Raw genomic sequence first — 22,322 nt, 5'->3', positions numbered from 1 at the left:
CGTTGCCAGCCTGTATGGCAATGGAACATTTAGAACGAACGACTTGGTCGCGTCCGTAGATACAGAACAAAAAGGCTGAACGACCGAAACAATAAAATGAACGACCAGCCGGCATGGATATTAACCCTAGATTTGTGTCGGCACTGTATCTTGGGAAATGATGAAATAGCATGAATAAATTAATCAAGATAACGTTTTTAATTAAAATATGTCAATCATTATTTAAATATGTTGGTAACCCGTTGTATAAAGTTATAATGCCCTTGAAGCCGGTGTTTGGAGGATATATTGGCTTATATACCGGCTTCAATGGCATTATCACTTAAATAGATAACAATAGAATGAAGGGGTTAACCAAGGTTGCGGCTGGCTTCCGGGTTGAATGCGCGCTGTGTTATTAAGAAGCAGTGCGGCTTGGTTGGGTTATGTATCGGGTGACTTTCATGCTCTCCCGAGCCCGTACGGGAGTTGTAGCTATGAGGCAAGATAGTATCTAAAACAATTGGATACCACGAAATTGGGGAGAAAACAGCAACAAAATGAAAAGCTGAAATCTCTAAGTATTGAATTCCTTTGTTATGCTAAATAAATTCGGGAGTAAAAATCATGATTACATCATGATTTTACATGAGGCAAGATAGTATCTACTAAAACAATTGGATATCATATCTGTAAAAACAAGTAAGTGAATTTCAAACACTGATTCAACCTACAAAGACCAGGGAGGTTTTCCAATGCCTTCCTGGTAGATGGGTAGAAAAAACAAGCAGAGAATGAATATTAGTCCTTCCTAACTCAGTTGCCGTTTGGGCTCCTGAGTGGCGCAGCGGTATTAGGCACTGCGTCAATGTAACAGTATAACTGTAGACCGTCCCATCGCCCATACCCGGGCGCGAACCAGGGACCCTCTGCACACATCAACAACAGTCACCCACGAAGCATCGTTACCCATCGCTCCACAAAAGCCACGGCCTTTGCAGAGCAAAGGGAACTACTACTTCAAGGTCTCAGAGCAAGTGACGTCGCCGATTGAAACGCTATTTAGCGCGCACCACTAACTAAGCTAGCCGTTTCACATCCGTTACACATCTCAGTGCAAGAGGCATCACTGCAGTCCCGGGTTTGAATCAAGGCTGTATCACATCTGGCCGTGATTGGGAGACCCATAGTGTGGCGCACAATTGGCCCAGCGTCGTAAATAATAATTTGTTCTTAACTGACTTGCCTAGTTAAATAAAGGTTAAAAAATATAATAATAAAAAATATATGTTAACTCTCAGGGATTTCACCATGAGGCCAATGGTGACTTTTAAACAGTTGCAAAGTTTAATAGATGGGATAGGAAAAAACTGAGGATCGATCAACAAGCTTGTAGTCACGACATAATGCTAACCTAATTGACAGAGAGAAAAGAGGGTAGCCTGTACCGAATAAAAATATTCCAAAACATGCATCCTGTTTGCAACAAGGCACTAAAGTTATACCGCAATAATGTTTGGGGAAAATCCAATACAACACATTACTGAATACCACTCTCCTTGTTTTCTAGCATAGTGTTATGGGTATGCTTGTAATTGTCAAGGACTGGGGAGTTGTTCAGGAAAATAAATGGGATGGAGCTAAGCACAGGCAAAATCCTAGAGGAAAAACCTGATTCAGTCTTCTGGGAGATGAATTCACCTTTCAGCAGGACAATAACCTTAAACACAAGGCCAAATCTACACTGGAGTTGCTTACCAAGAAAACAGGGAATGTTCCTGAGTGGCCGAGTTAGTTTTGACTTAAATCTACTTGAAAATCTATGGCAAGACCTGGAAATGGTTGTCTAGCAATAATAAACAACCAAAAAATGTTTTAAGAATAATTGGCAAATCTTGCACAATCCAGGTGTGGAAAGCTCTTAGAGACTTACCCAGAAAGACTCATAGCTGTGATCGCTGCCAAAGGTGATTCTAACATGTATTGACTCGGGGGGTTGAATACTGTATCTAGTCAAGATATATTAGTGCTTTATTTGTAATTTCTTTCAAAATTCCACACATTTCAAATAACAATAAGTAGTTTTCCGTGTTCAACACAACTATTATGTCCAATATGGCTTGGTTGAAGGAGTTTATCATTGTTTGGTAATGCTGTAACCTGATGTTGTCCCAACTGAGCTCGAGAGAGAAAATCCCAGCATAACGTAAATTCCACATATCAAGATAGAAAAGGGCTAATTGTAGCAATGAATCATATTTTATGTTCTATTTACAACATTAGACTGTTGTTCTACCGTACATACGTAAATGCAGCCACATACACTTGAGGTAGAGGTTTTGATTCTCATTATCTGAGGTCTCAGCCAAATTACCCTTGCCCTGACTTCCAGATTGATCCAGGGTTGGGGGTGGGATCTGTCTGTCAGTCGGTCTATCTGTCTGTGTATTTGTTACAACCTAGGTTGTAACAATATTATACATGTTAAGATAATGCTAGACTGTCATTTTGGCAAAGTGGTTGTATGCTAATATTACCGTGAGAAAGACAAGCAGGTTTTTTGGTTGCTTACCGATGTGTAACTTGGATGGCACCAATGAGTTGCAAATATTTGCAGAAGGGCTGACAAGTATTGAGGTATGGACACCCAGCAGGGACTGTATAATTGCATACGCAAACAGACGCATATGTTAAGTGCCTGTGTTTCACCACATAAGGTCTTTCCGTCCAGAACTGTTTTCACAAATCTGAGTGACTGCTTCCTGACACTCCCTGCGGGCAGCCGCTCCACCTGTGTATCTAGAGGTGGGTAGGGCTTTTGAACCAGTACCTTGTCATTGGTCATATAACCCAAAGTACAAACCGATGAACGAACATTCCACAATTCATCAAACCCTTTTTTTGAGGTTTCTAAATTCTTTATAGCTACATGTATGTATAGAAAAACTATTTAAAAAACATTTGAAGGATATTGTTAGTTTGAGAGATTAACCAAGCCTTGCATAGTATTAATTTATTTTCTCAGAACTAATATAGATAACAGAATTAAGATATCAAGTGGGAATGAAAAGCTTCCACTTGTAAAGTTAATATATGCAAACAGAAATTTGCTTGACATACAAACGAAATAACTAAAAACATTTTTGTTGTTGTTGTTGTCTGCATCATAACATCACACCAAATGTAGAGTATACCATATGTAGTTGTTACCCCACTTTGTTTAGCTATGTTTACGTATTGTTTTGTCTGCTTGGTTACAATAAAGACGTAGACTGACGCCCAGGTTTGTTTGGCTCTCAGTGACACACCATGTACATTGGCAATCTCGTCCCAGAAAGAAATCCAGACTCCACCCATGGAGTTTTAACCACAGACCTATGGGTTCCAACTGTAAAATCAAAATCTCTGTGTGTAAAATATCGACACGGTGTGGAGAGAGGGACACGTTGCTGATCAGGGTTTTCACTGAGCAAATGTTGTATTAGGCTGAATTTATACTCCCCTAGACATACTCAGAAGAGGCTTTGTGACTTCACCATGCACCACACAGAGGGCTAAGTACAGAGATGTTGTTGCATGCTGTATGTTAAAGCTTTAAGTACTGGTGTCTTGCTACGGTGAACGTTTGGTGGAGTACAAACCCAGCCTTAGCAAGACGTCATCCTCACTGGCATGGGCTGTGCATTTCCCCTTTGGACTAAATAGCCCTGTCACAGATATGGATTAAGACATTCCAAATCAGGAAGGAGGAAGTGATAGTGATTTTTAGTAGGTATTGTTTGATGCATGTATATTTCCTTCTTCTAAATGGAGTCGGGATTATTAATCATTCACAAACCTTATGGTTTAAAGAAATAAATACTTTTAGCTCTGATGTTGCATCTTTACTTTTTCTGGGATTTTGCATCTTTGGGACCTTGTCTAAGTTACCAATGTTCTTTTTGACTTGAATAAGTCTAAAATAACATATATACAGAGACTTAAGAAACCTTGAATCCCATGCAGTTATGTATGTATTCTCCCCTACATATTTATTTGGACAGTGAAGCTAAAACTTTTAGCTCTATACTCCAGCATTTTCGATGTGAGATCAAATGTATTATTTGAGTCAACTGTTCAGTATGTCACCATGTCACCACATCTTGACTTGTCCAAATAAATACGAATGGGAGTGTATGTATAGCAGGATTGTTTGCAGGATTGATTGAATAGCTAAGTCTCTTGAGACTGCCAGAGTGATACTCCTTTGCACTACGCTTGAGAAATTGTTGTTCTGATATCACTCATGGCTAAATGTAAGGCCTGCTGACCTCTCAGGGAGGTCCCCCATCAAATGATTAGTTTCAATCATAATTATATGATAATTATATCACGTCAAGGACATCCAATACATCTTTATTACTTATTAAATGGGTGCATCATTATGAGTGCCGGGATCCAGATCCTAATCTTGAAAGTGTAATGCTGACTAATTTTGGCAGTGCAACCATTTGGTGAGTCTAAGGAGTGGCAGTGAATGAATTGGGAATGACCAATCAATGGCACATTTTTCAGGTGATTAATGAACTATGGAGTGATTCAATTGTCACACCTTCAACCCTTAGCATACAATTTCTGTGCCCCCACAGAAATCAAATTAAGATTAAAAACAATACCCATCAAAATGCGTCTAAGTGAAGAGGTTGAAGCATCAGTGCAGAGTCCAATTTCTCTTGTCTTATATGGCTAGACGGGCTGACATTTCTTCCTAATTTCAAGATGAATTGAAAGCTGCTATACAGTACATACAGCAAGACATAAAGCAAGACAGGCTTTATTAAAGGGGAAGTTCAGGATTTTACAACTTGTCATTAGATGGTTCCTCATCCTAAAAGTAGTCTGTGGGCCAGGAGAAACTGTAATCCGTTCTCTAAACAGCCACTACAAATTTCAGCTAACTTTAGCCACTGCTAGCTAAAAATCTATGAAAGGGATGGGGGCATGTGTGCAATTGTCAAAATGTCAAATACATTGAAACAAACTTAATATTTAGTTTGATGTTACTAAAAGGTGATTAAGTCATTTTAAAAAACATGCACATGTAAAGGATGTCACACTGCTTGCTATGTCCTGATTCGGCTCACACCGAGGCTCAAACCCAGGACCTCTGCCTTGCTAGTATGCATGACTGCCCTCCTATTTGACCCAGGTCTGGTATTTTTCTTGGTTCAACTCTGACGCAACTACCTTTGATGTATGGTATATGTACACTTCACTTTAAGGTAGACTACACATACAGTATAAAACCACTTGTTTTTAGTTTATAAATGTGTATATAAGTAGCTAAAATGCCTTTATTGTGTCTTATTAAGTCCTTGTTTAAGTGTTTTCCTATTCACACATAAGTCATGTGTTAGCCATAATAAAGACATTACTATTTAATAAAGAGAAAGTTACACAAGAAACATACTCTTAGTAGCTGTCTCAATGTGGAACTAATAAAGACAGTGTGTTATTTGCAGAAATAGCAGCAAGTGCTAATACATAGTTGCCTTTCATATTTAAAGATACTTGCAGAAATATTGTCCAGAAATGACCTCATTTGACACATTAAATTCATATGGAGAGCATCACTGTCCAAATTTACATGGAGACCACTGTAGAGTATACTAGCAGCAAGTGATAATACATATTGGTCATTCTAATTTAAAGATACTATGGAAAGAAGTTTAGTTTCTAATTGTTATTAGGTGCGTATGTACTGTACATGCTGATGAACTACATATTAGTGGCTAATATGTGTACCAACATATAAAATGTTACCATTTATTTACTTTCAGGATACGACTATATCAATATCCTTAATGAGAACTTGTTGTCAACTAGCCTACCTGGTTAAAAAAAGGTGAAAAAATAAATAAATAGTCTTGTCAAAGACTATTAATCTTTCTAACCCTTGTGTGAAATTAATGAAATGGAACACAGCTTTCAACAATACATTCTATTAATTCACAGTTTTAATGGGTGTATTTTGAAGCCAAAAAGGGGTTTTCATGCCAAAACTCTCGTTTTGAACCTTTGTTCTGGGTCGTTCCATTTGATTTCAATCCGTTTTTGACCGCACCCCTTTTGATTTGAACAAAATACTTATTTGCTGTGGTAGAAGCTGTCAGAAACATTTAGGAGATATAGGTTTTCAAAGTTGACCCATTTTTCCTATTTTTATATTATGTATATTTCTATGATTTCAATAGGTTTTCTGTGGAAGATTGACAGCATAATTTAAAACAACTGATATTCCCATTCATTTCAACATTCTGTGATATGTGGAACTCCAACCAAATTTTGCTGTCCTTTAAAAGTTAAAATGTTGATTTTATCAGCCGAAACATTACACACAAACTATATTCAAGAGCATACTGTGTCGAAACCGATGTCGAACACAAACACATCAAATAAGTAAAATAGGGTCTAAGCTACAACATACGGCAAAAAAAAAGATGCATTGCATTTTGGGAGGATAATTGATGTTGAAGGTAAATAAATGGCAATTTTTATAAAAACAAAAAAATTCTTCAAGGTATTCTAATTATTTTTTTGGACTACCCTGTTTGCAAGCTTTTAAATGATATCAAACTCATGCCGTTGGTCTTTTCCAGTGACAAAGACATGGATGTCTCTTGGTAGGGTGGGGTATGCAAAATGGGTCAACTGTGAGCACCTATATCTCCTAAATGTTTTGGCATTCAGTTCCAAAAAGTTTGTTTCTGACTATTTTATTTAACCTTTATTTAACTAGGAAAGTCAGGTTACTGGCCCAACGCTTTAACCACTAGGCTTTAACCACTAGGCTACTACCTCTATGATGGGCAAAGTTTTGTTCATGTTAAAAGGTGTGCAGTCAAAAAGTTATTGAAATCAAATGGAACGACCCTTCTACAAGAATATTAACCTAAGGACATGAGATGGTGGAGTCACATTACACAGCACCACATAACCACATTGTGCATTGCAACAATACTAATGGCATTTTGAAAATGTTTCGTGTTTATAAAACAATTAATTACTAAAGTAAACAAGGGTTTTCCTTCATATCAAGTCATGAGCAATATTGCCATTGTGTGTAAAAACTCTTTGTGACAGGAGAAACAATAAGACATTTCAGCCTCAGTGTAAGGACAATAGATTGAATCAGTAATCACTCTTATCATAGGAACACACCTGCATTGTGTTATGTTGGTCTATTAAATTAGTCATAAGAGATAAACAAATGAACACAAACACTTCATGACCTGTTTTGGTGTTTTATTTAATCTCTCTCTCTCTCTCTCTCTATATATATATATATATATATATATATATATATATATATATATATATATATATATATATATATATATATATATATATATATATATATATATATGAATTAATAAATACAATTAATCTAACAGATTAACTAATGCAATAATCTAACTAATGCAATAATAATGGTTATGAACATTGTCTATGGACACTGTGTCTCCTGAATGATGGGTCAGGGCTATATCCTCCTGGGTTGTGGCTCAACTCAAGACTAGGTTGACATATACGGTTGGTTTATTTGGTTGGTCGCGATAAATATTGGAACTTGGTCAGAAGGTAAACAAATCTAGGAACCATTTGTTGATGACACCTTTTTCTGTGCAATGAGAAAATGGGGTTTAAGCCTCTCATACCGGTATTAGAGGGCCATGAAATGCTTGGAACAAAGCCAACCCTTCTGCCACACCTTCACGTCCAGAAGAACCAAGGACCTTCCCTTCACTCAGGTGGTATAAAGCCAAGAACCAACAAGTACCTTTCTCATACCACCTGTGTTCACTACCCAGAGGATGACCATGGGGACAACACAGACACCCACATGGGTGTTAATATGGATGGCTCTGGCGATTGGTTTAACTGCCTCTCAAAGTGGTAGGTAGAATCCATGATTTTGTTTTACATGAAACCTTGTACTTTAGTGTTGACAGGGCTAAACTGTATGTTACTGTATGTCATAGCACTCTCACAATAGCTCCAATGTTTATCTCATTGGACAGCCTAACAATGAGGGAATATTTGATCATGCTTTTAAGCACGAGTTATGATTGATGAATAGGTAAATGTAGGATTGGCAAGAGAACTACATAACAGAGCCTGAAATACACAGGATTCCACAATGATTTACAGTACAACTTTATGTAACTTATTAACATACACTTTGATTTCAGAGGATACAACAAAGGCCACAGTTAACATCATCCCCTCAATGTCAAGGATGCCTGAGATTGCAGGTAAGCTTCATAATACATGTGCTATACAGATGTGAGCCCTGAGGATGGTGACAATGATTAACACTGCAGCCTTACATATCCACAGACAATGGTGAAAGGACAATAACCATGATGGAGACAGTCATAGCAAGTTGTGCAACAGGTTTTGTGGATTAGCTGTTTTTGAAAAGCATGAAGTAGCCTAAATAATTCAGTTCATAAAAATGATAGAGATTGGATGTACTTTGAAAATTCTTAGTTTTTAGTTGATCAAATATTGAATTTGGCCATAGAAACGCCTTGAATAACACGTTCATAAATGCCCAAAAAATGTATCCTAAGGAATACGGTTTAGAAATGTCTGGAGAGATAAGAAAGCTTAGGATATATTTGTGTTTTTTTACACATATTTAACCAATTTTTTTTGTTGGCACAAAACTATCGCCATGCTTCCATTCAGTGACACTTGTGGGGGTCGTAGACCAAACGGTTCGGACGCTACAGACAGAGGTTGGCACATCTGTGGTACTGACATCAGACGAGTCCCGTGACACCATGGAGTGGTGATATTAGTTCGTAGGCCAAATCGTTCGGACGCTAAAGACGTTTTCGTGAGAATACCAAATTTTTAGGATGTCCCCTGGTGTGACAAACAGCTCTGTAGCTCCGCCACTTTCAACCACAGATGCGGAAGGTCGACATACTGTAGGTGGATGTGGTTGATTGAGACGCAGCCCATGCAAAAAAACAGATATCTTTAGCTTAAAATGACAGATTTTGATGAGGATGTTTTCATTATGTTAATTAGGTTGACACACGGGTGCGTCAGTAGACTCTTATGGTGAGTGAGTGAGGCCAATCTTGCAGTCAACCAATGGACTACTAGATAAAAGCAAGATCTTACAAGGGGCAAAAAATTGAAATAATTCTGCTCACCGTTGTCTACACATTTCTTTCTCTGTATCTAAAGATAAAACCTGCTGAATTGTATGCTATCATAGCTGAATTGGTTATCCGTTTCCTCAGGAGTGAGTCCTATGCACAATGGCCAGGTCTGCAGCACGTGGGGTAACTACCACTTCAAGACCTTTGACGGAGACATCTTTCAGCTCCCCTCCACCTGCAACTATGTTGTGACCTCACTGTGCCATAGCAGTTATGAGGATTTCAACATCCAGATGAGGCGGCAGGTGGTGGACAACCAGCCCACCATTAGCAAGATCACCATGAAGCTGGATGGTGTAGTGGTGGAGCTTTCCAAGGGTTCCGTTGTTGTTAATGGGAAGAAGTAAGTTCCTCAAGAATTTCTCATGTAGCTGTATTTCTCAATCAGTGCTCAAGTAGTTGGATGTCATATTGTTGTCCCAGTCACTTTGACTTAAAACATTAGAAACAACTGTATACTGTGTAAGTATGCTCCAGCACATATTTACAGCGATTGAGATGAGATTACAGTTTTTATACTACTAATGAAAATGTCTTAAAATGAAGTCAATTGAGCTAATGTCAAATTGGTTGGTCTGACTAAGTTCTAGTTGAATCTAATGCTTTGTCTTCCTCTTCCTCCAGTGCCACCTTACCATTCAGCCAGTCTGGTATTCTCATTGAAGAGACTCCCTCCTACATCAAGATCAAAGCAAAACTGGGATTGGTAGCCATCTGGAACCAGGAGGATTCCTTCTTGGTAGTACAACAATTATGCATTTATGAATATTTCTGTTGTGGAATTAGGTTTTTGCAGTGTGGTCAATGTCTACATTTGAAGGCCTGTGCTATGGTGGGCACTTGGAATGAATGTAGGCACTTGGAATGACTATAGGTAGTACTAATCTAAAGTTATTTTAAGGAATAGGTTGTCACTGCGGTTAAATGTTCGTTTTGTTACAGTCATTTCCCGTTTTTGTTGAGTGTTATGCGATTATGGAGGTAAACTGTCTCCCTAAAATGTCTAATGGAATTCTATTTCAGGTGGAGATGGACATCAAATTCAGAAACAAGACCTGTGGTCTATGTGGAGATTTTAATGGAGTTCAGCAATTTGATGAGTTCTATAGCCATGGTACATTTTCACTGACATTATCAACACGTCAACCATAGCCTATTATTTGGAATACAGTTGACATTCAACAATAATTTGATTTATTTTTATGCCAAAGGTATGAAATTGTCCCCTGTCGACTTCGGAAACTTCTGGAAATTGGATGGTCCAACTGAAAGCTGTACTGAAAAAACACTGCTTTCGAATCATAAATGCCCCAATCTTGTAGGTTAAACTTTATCGCTTATGATAAGAATAGGATGTTGGCTGATGTGTACTTAACAACATTTAAAGTGGGGTCCGAAATTACTGACTCCCTTGATAAAGATTAACAAAAATGACTATACTGTATACTGCTACAGTATATATGCTCCATTTCTTTGAAAAATATATTATTTTATACTAATACAATTGCTCTGAGACAGAGATTTTTTTTTAAGTCATATTTTCTTTCTCTCCAGTCAGGGGTCAAAATTATTGACACCCCTGTTTTCAATACCTTTCAATACCTTGAGAGAATAATAGGACTGAGCATTTTTCTAAAATGTTTTATGAGTTGGTGAAAATATTGGGAGGAATTTTAGACCATTCCTCCATAGAGAAGCCTTCCAAATCATTGATATCCTTTGTCTGTGCTTATGGACTGCCCTTCAATTCAAACCACAGGTTTTCAATGGGTGTCAAGTTCGGAAACTGCAAAATAGCCCCTTTTTGCAATGGCCGTCTCAGTCTCTCTTTGAAACCCACTGAAAATCTGTGGTTTGAATTAAAGAGGGCCATCCATAAGAACAGACGCCGATTATCAAGGATCCTAATCAGTGGAGGCTGCTGAGGTAAAGACGGCTCATAATAATGGCTGGAACGGAGTAAATGGAATGGCATCAAACACATGGAAAACATGTGTTTGAGGTATTTGATACCATTACACTAATGCCGCTCCAGCCATTACCACGAGCCCATCCTCCCCAATCAAGTTCCCACCAACCTCCTGTGCTCCTAATGTGTTCTTCAACTCATAAACTCATTACAACTCATTACTGCAGTTTTCCTTACAAGGTGAGGTATTGAAAGATAGTGAAAACAACAATCTCAATAATTTTGACCCCACCTTTTAGAGATTTTTTTTGTATGACTTTTTTAGACAAAATCTCTTTCTAGAAGCAATTGTATTAATATAAAATAAAATATTTTCCCAAATTTGTTTTGCATACAATATAGTTACATTTTTTTATTATTTATTTTATACAGTCCTTTCTACTTGTCTTTATCAAGGGTGTCAATAATTTCAGACCACTGTATATGTCCTAATTATAACATCTCTCTGTTTTTTGTTTGATAGAAACCAGTTTGTGAGCAGTTGCTCTCCGGTCCTGCCTTCAGCAGCTGTAAGGACTTGTTAGCCATCGACTCATTTGTTGAGGCCTGTGTATCTGACCTGTGCCACTGTGATAACAGCACCAACTCCTTCTGCCTGTGTAACACCATCTCAGAGTACTCCCGTCAGTGTGTTCATGCAGGGGGGAAGCCCCAGCAATGGAGGACTGAACAGTTCTGCTGTAAGCATGCCATTACTCCCCATATCAAAAATCTAATCGCACATTGGTTAGTTGCAACAGTATACTAATATTTTGAAATAACCTTATCTTTGCAGATAAAACATGCCCCTTCAACATGGAGTACCAGGAGTGTGGAAACCCCTGTGTTGACACCTGCTCCAACCCTGAGAGAGGCCAGATGTGTGAGGAACACTGCTCAGATGGCTGCTTTTGTCCTCCAGGTAGGCAGACATATTTAAACGTTCTCTGCACATCCTCTTCTTCAAAGAGATGTGATAAATGCATTGGAATGTAGCAGACTGTATACTGATAGAATGCAAAGCAATTGATTCCATATTGTGGACCAGACTCTGTTGCGTTACAAAGGCAACTACACGTTTGGTCAAAAAATGTTTGATCTGTTGTAATGGCCAGGTATACTATCTGATTCATGTGGTATTTAGTTTCCTGACACAAACATGCCAATTGATCAGAATATATTATGGCGTGTCAGAAATTATTGTCTGTCTAGACAGAAAAATACTTTGAATTCAGATTTTGGAGTAAAAGAAAACATATAGTTACTGAGTTTTGCCTTTGTAGGGCAGTATGGTGGGATGGAGACATAATAAACACATGTATGCTCTCACCCAAAGGCACCGTTTTTGATGACGTCAACAAGAATGGTTGTATCGCCTTGAGTCAATGCTCCTGCCGCCACAATGGAAAAACCTACGCCCCCGGAGAGTCTTATTCAAGCACTTGTAAAGATTGGTAAGAAAACCATGCTAAGAATTTTGACTTGAGTCTAAAAGTTATTCCAGCAGTGACAATTTGTAAGTTCCATTGAATAATTGATATGTTGCCCTTAGCTCCTGTGGTGGTGGTCAGTGGAAGTGTGTGGACAAGGACTGTCCTGGCACATGTGCTGTGGAGGGAGGATCCCACATCAACACCTATGATGGAAAAGCCTACACCTTCCACGGGGACTGCTCTTATGTTCTGACCAAGGTCCATATGCAGTTTCCTCACCAAAGATCTGTGTGCATCCATCTCATCCACATAAGACATCTTAACACTTGTCAACTTTTTTGTAGTTATTATGTCTGTATTACAGCTTTGTCTCCAGCTTCTTTACTTTTATTCTAACAAATCCAGGATTATGAAGAACATTGTAATCAAACTATATAGAACAGGGCTCTCCAACCATGTTCCTGGAGAGCTACCGTCCTGTAGGTTTTCACTCCAACCCTAATTTAGGGCACCTGATTATACTAATTAGCTGGTTGATGAGCTGAATCAGGTTAGCTACAACTGGGGATGGAGCAAAAACCTACAGGAGAGTAGCTCTCCAGGAACAGAGTTGGAACAATAATATTCATCTTGCATTCATACGTTTATCTATGGAGAAATCTGGGTTGTTCATGTTTACTCTGTCTCTTGTTTTACACTGAGATATTAATTTTTCCTTTTATTAAGGCAAATATTTGTAACAACTTATTCATATTTATTTCAGGACTGTGATGGGATGCAATTCACTGTACTGGGTGATCTGGTGCAGTGTGGGCTTTCTGACAGTGAGACTTGTCTAAAGGCTGTTATCCTGTCCCTCTCAGAAGGAGCCACTGTAAGTATTCTTTGACTGACGTGCTATCAGCCTTTGACTGCAGTAAATGTTTTTTCCCTAGTGTTGTTAGGTTTTAGACTTGAATGTATAATTTGAATATCATGAATAAGCATATGGTTAAACAATGCCCCTCTATGCAGGTGATCAACATACAACCCAATGGAAAAGCCTTTGTAAATGGAATCTATTCTCAGCTGCCCTTTTCTGTTGGTAAGTTAGAGTTGCACAATAAACATACCGTACTATCAATGTAGTCATGACTAGGCATACATGAAACTTGTGTCCTACAGTTAAAGCACATCATTGTATGGGGAATACATAATGATAATTGGGAATGTCGTGATGGCGATGTGGCTTTATCATTCAACACTGACATATATTTTAATGCAGCATCTTACTCCTTCCTCTTCACTTTGTTCCTTATAGCTGGAGTAACTATTTTCAGAGCCTCCTCATTTTTCATCATCGTCCAGACCACCTTTGGCCTCCAGTTGGAAATCCAACTCTCACCAATCATGCAGGTCTATATTGCTGCAAGCACCGTTTGGCAGCAGAGAACTTGCGGTATGTCTCATCATCCGTTGACCTACCACCACAGTCCACTGAGGTGTTCATGTTCTGGGAATGATTTATATTCCCTGTATATAAATACATGTTCACCCTACAGGTCTTTGTGGAAACTTCAACAACAACCAAGGAGATGATTTCAAGGTCCTGAGCGGAGTGACTGAGGGCACAGCCATTGGTTTTGCAAACACCTGGAAAACACGAGCCAGCTGCCCAGACATCAAGAGTAGCTTTGAAAGCCCCTGCAGTTTAAGTCTTGACAATGGTAGCAGCATGGTTTATCCCCTCTCCATGTCAGTTTTAAATGTTATGGAGAATGGTGCAAGTGTTTCTTAAAGTTGGCCTAACTAATTCCTGTGGTTTATTTTTTCACTATTTCAGAGAAATATGCGCAGCACTGGTGCTCTCAGCTGGCTGATCCTAAAGGGTTGTTTACTCCATGCCACGCAGCGATTAGCCCAGACATGTACAAAGATGTGAGACCCCATCACCATACTATTCATTTCTTAATATTTCATGAGCATATCTAATACACAAATGTATGTATCATGTGATTACAGTTGTTATGGGGCAATTGAGAATCATTTTGCTTGCTGTTAAATATTGTTTTCTGCACAGTGTATTATGCACACACAATTAATTAAAACTATTGTACAGTATAATATGGATGCTGTTCTGACTGTGGTTTTCTATTCAGAACTGCATGTATGACAGCTGTAACTGTGAGAAGAGTGAGGACTGCATGTGTGCTGCCGTCTCCTCTTATGTCCACGCTTGTGCTGCCGAGGGTATCCAGCTCAGCGGCTGGAGAGACACTATCTGCAGTGAGTGACAATCACACAGTAATACCTAAGAAGATGTGTCAATTGTGGAAGAATAAGATATAAATATGCTACATCTAACAGTAATTGTTGCCATCCCCAGACAAATACTCCACCTCGTGCCCTAGCACCATGGTCTACAGCTACAGCATGGAAATCAGTGATCGCTCCTGCCGCTGCTACAGCGACTCTGACTTTACCTGTTCAATCACCTTCGAGCCTGTGGATGGGTGTGTCTGTTCTGAGGGAACCTTCCTGGATGATGAGGGCAAGTGTGTTCCACCAGCCAGCTGCCCTTGTTATTACAAGGGCTCAGTGGTGTCCCCTGGAGAGGTCATCAGCAAGGATGGAACCATGTGGTATGGACCGAGTTATTTACCTACCTATACTCAAGCTGTATATCAATGTAATTCACTACACATTTTATTTTAAAGGCATATTTTTTAGACTTTATGAACCAAGGGCCTTGGGCCTTGCTTTCCTGCAGTGCGCATAGGGACATTCAAGTACCATTAACATACTTTTATTTCAGCACCTGCAAGGAGGGAAAACTCCATTGTATTGGAGATTCACCTGATCATCCATGTAAGTTCATGTATATAAAATGTCAAAACATCTCACAATTTTGAGATATTGTACTGTGCCAGGCAACACTGAATTTGAAATAAGTATATTATTTTAATGGCACTCTGTCAAATCCTATATACACATGTGGTGTGTGGTAGTAGTATGCTATTTGCAACAGAACCAGGCTATGTGCATGTTGAATTATCATCTCTCCATCCTAGTACACACTTTACAGAGTATATTGATTTTGTGAAAGACACAACAGAGTCATGATACATTAATTCCCTTTATTTCCACAGCATGTGTTGCACCAATGGTTTTCGTCAACTGCTCCAATGCAAGCCCAGGAGTGAGAGGGTTAGAGTGTCAGAAGAGCTGCAATATTCTGGATATGGCCTGTGTAAGTCCCCTGTTTACTTTGTCTCCAGGCCATTTCGCACAGTGGATATACACCTGTGTACAAAACATTAAGAACACTTTCCTAATATTGATATTAATACGCAATCCGTCTCAATTGTCTAATGGCTTGAAAATCCTTCTTTAACCTGTCTCCTGCTCTTCATCTACACTTATTGAAGTGGATTTAACAATTGACATCCAAAAGGGATCAATGCTTTCAGCTGAATTCCCGTGGTCAGTCTATGTTATGGAAAGAGCAGGTGTTCTTATTGTTTCTACACTCAGTGTATCTAATGCCCAAAGGATTGTGAATAAAAATCAAGTGTAAAATATAAACTTTCAGTTTTTTATATATTGGTAAAGTTAACATAGTCTCCAAGCTATTGTGCACAGCGTATGTAAGGCTGGTACATCAACGATTCAATTTTGTCCTTAGTGGGAGTGATCATATAATTCTATGGGCGTTTCCTTATTGAGTAAAGTATTTGTCATCATTTAATTTGAGCGAATCACACAACTGCGAGGCTTGGTTCTGTGCTTGTGGTGTGCTAGTGTATGGGGGAGGGTTATTGGGAAGGTTTTGTGGGAGATGATTGTTTGGTAGAATAAGCCAATACCTAAGCGCTGGGAGTTTCTCCTGGTCTCTCTGTATTGACTAATGGCTAACGAAGGCCAAGTTTGACCTTTTGGTCCACCAGACTCTTCACTCATTCATGCATAGCCTGGAGAAGCCCACAAATCTGCTGTGAGTTTCTAACACCATTTTTACACAACAGATTTTCAAATCAATAATTTTCACTTTACAGATCAGCACAGAGTGCATTTCAGGCTGTATGTGTCCCCCTGGACTGGTATCCGATGGAAAAGGAGGCTGCATCAAGCCAGACCTTTGTCCTTGTTCTCACAATGCAGCTACTTACCAACCAGGAGACAGCATCAAGGTCGACTGCAATACCTGGTAAGCTCATCTTGCCTTATTTGGGGTTTTAGACCAATGAAGACTTCAGTCTGATATCTGTTTTTGCCACTTTCAGCACTTGTAAAGACAGAAAATGGCAGTGCACAACTAACCTGTGCCATGGAACCTGTGCCATTTATGGAGATGGACACTACATTACTTTTGACGGGAAACGATTCACTTTCGAAGGAGACTGTGAATACACTCTTACAAAGGTATGCTTGCAGGGTAACGTGATAGTCTAAGTGATCAACACCAATATGATTTGTTTTATTGTTTAAGTATTAATACATGATGACCAATAAGGGTTTGTGTTCATTTTTTAAAAGGTATATACTGTAGGTGTTTCTGGGGAGTCTGAAAAGCAATATTTGAAACTGTTTGGACATTATCTGCTGTTGCTTTGTGAATACTACTGTAGCATTCCCAACGAGATTAACATTTTCATTATTTCATTGATTGACTTACCGCATGTGTGGTTGGAGACAATGTACCATCCACCATAATACTGTGTTGGCTGTTGTTACATTTATGACTAAAATTGAGTCTACCTTAAACAGGACTACTGTGGAAACAACAATGCCAATGGCAGCTTCAGAGTCATCACTGAGAACATTCCCTGTGGAACAACAGGCACCACCTGCTCCAAGGCCATCAAGCTCTTCCTGGGGGTAACTAGATTCCTGCTTCCTGCCTGGCACATACCATTACTGAAGCCAAGACTACTACTTTTCAGTCATACATACATACATACATACATACATACATACATACATACATACATACATACATACATACATACATACATACATACATACATACATACATACATACATACATACATACATACATACATACATACATACATACATACATGATATAAAGCATACGTTACAAAATACACAAAAAAACAAACATTATAGCATACATTATAACAATCAGTAATTAGATAAATTGATAATTTTTTAAAATCTCTTTCAGAACAATGAATTAATCCTGACAGAAGGGAACTACCAAGTCATTGAGAGAAATACAGGGGAGGTGGTTCCTTACCAGATTCGTACAATGGGCATCTACCTTGTGATTGAAGCCAATAATGGGTTGATTCTCATGTGGGACAGGAAAACAAGCATGTTCATCAAACTGAACCCACAGTTCAAGGTACATTTCAACTTTTATTGGATGACAAATTAGATATTAAAATATGTTTCTAGTATTCCATCAACTGATATTCACAAGTCTGTTATGACTCCTTTTTATCACTCAACTGAATCTAATGCTATGTCCTCTTCAGGGACATGTCTGTGGTCTGTGTGGAAACTATGATGGCAACGCAAACAATGACTTCACTACCAGGAGCCAGGCAGTAGTTGTCAACCCTCTAGACTTTGGAAACAGCTGGAAAGTCTCTGCAAGCTGCCCCGATGCAAAGAACAAAAGGAGCCCCTGTACTGCCAACCCTTACAGGCTGTCTTGGTCACAGAAGCAGTGTAGCATCATACAGAGCAAAGTTTTCACAGACTGCCATTCTAAAGTAGGTTTAGACTTTAGTCGTTCACTGAATGTTTAGGAATTTGATATGATCATGTTGACTAAATGATGTTCTCCAATTAGGTGGACCCCTCTTCTTTCTATGATGCGTGTGTGACAGACTCATGTGCTTGTGACAGTGGTGGAGACTGTGAGTGTTTCTGTACCGCTGTGGCAGCTTATGCAGAGGCCTGTAATGAGGCTGGAGCCTGCATAGCCTGGAGAAGCCCACAAATCTGCCGTGAGTTTCTAAATGTTCCATTCATTTAAGTGCTGACATAAAAACAGGCTTAATCCAGTCAGTTTAAACCGCATTGAAGATAGTACTTACAGAGAGCTTTTGTCCACCACATACAGCACTGTTCTGTGATTACTACAACCCCACTGGAGAATGTGAGTGGCACTACAAGGCATGTGGAGCTCAGTGTATGAAGACCTGCAGGAATCCCTCCGGGAGCTGCTCAACTCAGATACCACCTCTTGAAGGTACAGTAGACATTCATTTAGGATCTATTTTCGGCAACAACAATTTTCCATAACAGGTACTTAGTATTTATTTAATGTTGAAGCTAGAGTCCTTAAATGAAACAATAAAAAAGTCGCCACCCCGCCTCTGTTTAGGTAAAAAGCTGAGGGAAGGCCCAGGAGAATTGTAACCATTCTCAAATTCATACAGGGCTATGGATGCAAGGGCTTTCATGATATAAATTCATGATGTAAAAATTATTGTTTTAACCATGTTTTGAGGCTACACAGTGTTTGACTTAATTTGTATTGTTTACAAACATTGTGGTAAAACAAACGTGTATTTGGGGTTCTTATGGGGTACGACAGTTGAACTAAGCTCAGGAGGCATTTATAAGTTATATTCTTCAAGAATGAATGGGTATGTATTATTCATTTATAGGTAAAAACAAAAATGGCTGTAGCAACAAAAGATTATAGCTTTAAATTACCTCTATCAATCAATAGCTTTTTGATCATTAATATTTGAATATTTTTCTTCTTCTTTAGGTTGCTATCCAAAATGTCCTCCTGCTCAACCCTTCTTTGATGAAGATATAATGAAGTGTGTGGAGAAGGAGCAGTGTGGCTGCTATGGCAGAGATGGAAAACACTACAATAATGGAGAAAAAGTTCCAACCACAGAAAACTGCCAGACATGGTATGTCTTTAGTAATACAGAGAATCTTGGTCTTGGCTAAAATTGTGAACACCCTAACTTTGTTTGAATGTTTGAATGTCAAGAATGAAACTAAGTAGAATTGTAAATGTTTCTTTTTCCAAAGCTATTGTAATTCAGTGACAGTGGACTGCAAATACGATGTACAAGGTATGAATGCATCCCTCAACAAAAACGAAAACACAGTAATAATGTTTTCAACATTCCAGTACCCTAAAATATATCTTATCATTTCAGCTTGCACTTGCACCTACAATGGGAACAAATACCCCTATGGGCATATCATATACGATACAACGGATGGACATAGCAGCTGTATGACAGCAGTTTGTGGGAAGAATGGAACCATTCAAAGGGACATGTACACATGTTCAACTACAACTCCATCAACTTCTATTCCATCTCATCCAACTCCATCTACGAATGTTCCTACCACTACATCATTCTCTACAGTGACAACAAATGTTTTCACTTTCTCAACACCAACGCCAACTGGTGGGTACCTGAAACGGAGGCTTTAGTGACTAGTATGACTTGGTTATATATCAGAGTAGGCTGATGAGGGGAGGACGGCTCATAATAATGAGTGGGAAAGAGTAAATGGAATGGTGTCAAACACAAGGAAATCAGGTGTTTGTGTTTGAGACCATTCCATTTATTCCATTCCAGTTATTACTATGAGCCCGTCCTCAATGTTTAACGTTCCACCAGCCACCATTGTTGCATATGAAATGTGAACACTACAGTAAGTATCTCTTATGATCAGAATGGCTGAAGACATTGCTAACTAGGTACCTTCCTTAGATTGTGTTACATTACCACCAATCTAAAAGAAGAAAATATATTTTTATATTTTTGTATTTAACTGACTAACTGTAATGTAATCCCTGATTCTATAGAGCCAGCCACATCTTCAACAGAGACAACAGTGTCTCCAACAACCTTTACTACTACATGTGGATATCCATGTGTGTGGTCACAGTGGTTTGATACCACATTCCCTACACTTGGAACTCCAGGAGGAGACTCTGAAACCTACAACAACATAAGAGCAGAGGGACACAATATATGTGAGAAGCCAAGCAACATCCAATGCAGAGCCGAGAAGTACCCAAATGTTAGCATAAGCCAAGTAGGCCAAGTGGTGCAGTGTAATGTAGCAGAAGGGTTGACTTGCAGAAATGAAGACCAGTCAGGTCCATTCCCACTGTGCTTTAACTACCAAGTCCGAGTCCTCTGCTGTGATGAAGATCTTTGCACATCTAAGCCTACAACCATTTCACCAACAACTACAAGACCACCTGTTACGACGACAACAACAACTACAACAGCAACCACCTCCACTATATCAACAACCACGTTGAATACAAAAACCCCTACCTGCACAGTTTGTGAGTGGTCACCTTGGTATAATGTGGACTATCCTCAATTTGGTCCTGGGGGTGGCGACAATGAATCAATTAAAAAGATTCTAGAATCTGGAAAACATATTTGTGAAACACCAGTGGATGTCATATGCCAAGCAGTGCGATATCCAGGGGTCCCAATGTCTGAATTAGGACAGAAGGTAGAATGTAATACAAAGGTTGGATTAATATGCCAGAACAAAGATCAAGGTATTCCTCCAATATGCCTTGACTATGAAATTAAGGTAAAATGTTGTAAGACTGTGAAATGTCACACTACAACACAAGAATCTACAACTACACCTACTGTCACAACTACAATAATGTCAACATCCACATTAACTACAATAACAAGTAAACCAATGACAATCACTACTCCTTCAACCTCAACTCAACCTCTGACCACAACTACAACTCCAACAACCACAACAACACCCACTACTACGATCTTGACATCGCCTGCTCCAGCTACCACATCAACAACAATTCCTTCAACCACGACTCCTACACCCACTACTACAATCTTAACTTCGACAGCTCCATCTACCACAAAAACAACTACTCTGCCTTCTACTACATCTCCAACCTCTACTCCTACATCAACCTCAACAGGAGCATCAACTACCCAGTGCAGTAGTGAAGAAAGTTGTGTGTGGTCAGACTGGATCAACCTTGGTCAGCCAACCTCTGGCTCTGAAGGTGGAGATAATGAATCCATTAAGAACATCATTGCTAGTGGTTATCACATTTGCTCAGCTCCAGAGGCAGTTGAATGTAGAGCAAAACAATACCCTGGACTTCAGATCTCTCAGCTTGGCCAAGACGTGACTTGCAATCCATCCGTTGGACTGATTTGTAAAAACAATGAGCAAGGTCTTCAGCAAAAGTGCTTCGATTACGAGATACGAGTGAAATGTTGTCAATGTCCTCCCACAACACACATCCCGACAACAACAACAACAACAACAACAGTTCTGTCGACCACGACTCCTACACCCACTACTACAATCTTAACTTCAACAGCTCCATCTACCACAAAAACAACTACTCTGCCTTCTACTACAACTCCAACCTCTACTCCTACATCAACCTCAACAGGAGCATCAACTACCCAGTGCACTGGTGAAGAAAGTTGTGTGTGGTCAGACTGGATCAACCTTGGTCAGCCAACCTCTGGCTCTGAAGGTGGAGATAATGAATCCATTAAGAACATCATTGCTAGTGGTTATCACATTTGCTCAGCTCCAGAGGCAGTTGAATGTAGAGCAAAACAATACCCTGGACTTCAGATCTCTCAGCTTGGCCAAGACGTGACTTGCAATCCATCCGTTGGACTGATTTGTAAAAACAATGAGCAAGGTCTTCAGCAAAAGTGCTTCGATTACGAGATACGAGTGAAATGTTGTCAATGTCCTCCCACAACACACATCCCGACAACA

General features: G+C 39.2%; 1 protein-coding gene across 1 annotated transcript in view; it reads left to right on the top strand.

Moving 5' to 3' along the window:
* Positions 1-7,807: 7,807 nt before the first annotated feature.
* LOC118965039 (mucin-5B-like) overlaps positions 7,808-22,322 on the top strand; it is a 30,285-nt gene continuing 15,770 nt past the window's right edge. Inside the window, exons 1-30 of the mRNA XM_036981778.1 lie at positions 7,808-7,914; positions 8,211-8,273; positions 9,279-9,540; positions 9,822-9,936; positions 10,221-10,311; positions 10,409-10,515; positions 11,630-11,846; positions 11,942-12,067; positions 12,482-12,599; positions 12,698-12,836; positions 13,342-13,452; positions 13,593-13,662; positions 13,879-14,016; positions 14,120-14,284; positions 14,401-14,495; positions 14,717-14,843; positions 14,944-15,199; positions 15,373-15,425; positions 15,707-15,807; positions 16,613-16,764; positions 16,841-16,979; positions 17,325-17,435; positions 17,746-17,925; positions 18,059-18,298; positions 18,379-18,535; positions 18,652-18,780; positions 19,309-19,459; positions 19,584-19,627; positions 19,715-19,972; positions 20,377-21,891. Of these exons, the coding sequence (XP_036837673.1) occupies positions 7,833-7,914; positions 8,211-8,273; positions 9,279-9,540; positions 9,822-9,936; positions 10,221-10,311; positions 10,409-10,515; positions 11,630-11,846; positions 11,942-12,067; positions 12,482-12,599; positions 12,698-12,836; positions 13,342-13,452; positions 13,593-13,662; positions 13,879-14,016; positions 14,120-14,284; positions 14,401-14,495; positions 14,717-14,843; positions 14,944-15,199; positions 15,373-15,425; positions 15,707-15,807; positions 16,613-16,764; positions 16,841-16,979; positions 17,325-17,435; positions 17,746-17,925; positions 18,059-18,298; positions 18,379-18,535; positions 18,652-18,780; positions 19,309-19,459; positions 19,584-19,627; positions 19,715-19,972; positions 20,377-21,891 (5,512 nt within the window). The 5' untranslated portion in view covers positions 7,808-7,832. The remainder of the gene's footprint in view (positions 7,915-8,210; positions 8,274-9,278; positions 9,541-9,821; positions 9,937-10,220; positions 10,312-10,408; positions 10,516-11,629; positions 11,847-11,941; positions 12,068-12,481; positions 12,600-12,697; positions 12,837-13,341; positions 13,453-13,592; positions 13,663-13,878; positions 14,017-14,119; positions 14,285-14,400; positions 14,496-14,716; positions 14,844-14,943; positions 15,200-15,372; positions 15,426-15,706; positions 15,808-16,612; positions 16,765-16,840; positions 16,980-17,324; positions 17,436-17,745; positions 17,926-18,058; positions 18,299-18,378; positions 18,536-18,651; positions 18,781-19,308; positions 19,460-19,583; positions 19,628-19,714; positions 19,973-20,376; positions 21,892-22,322) is intronic.

This window comes from Oncorhynchus mykiss, chromosome 6 (genome assembly GCF_013265735.2).
Source record: "Oncorhynchus mykiss isolate Arlee chromosome 6, USDA_OmykA_1.1, whole genome shotgun sequence".
NCBI lineage: Eukaryota > Metazoa > Chordata > Actinopteri > Salmoniformes > Salmonidae > Oncorhynchus > Oncorhynchus mykiss.
The sequence above is the reverse complement of the archived record's forward strand: the minus strand, read 5'-3'. Positions and strand labels throughout refer to the sequence as shown.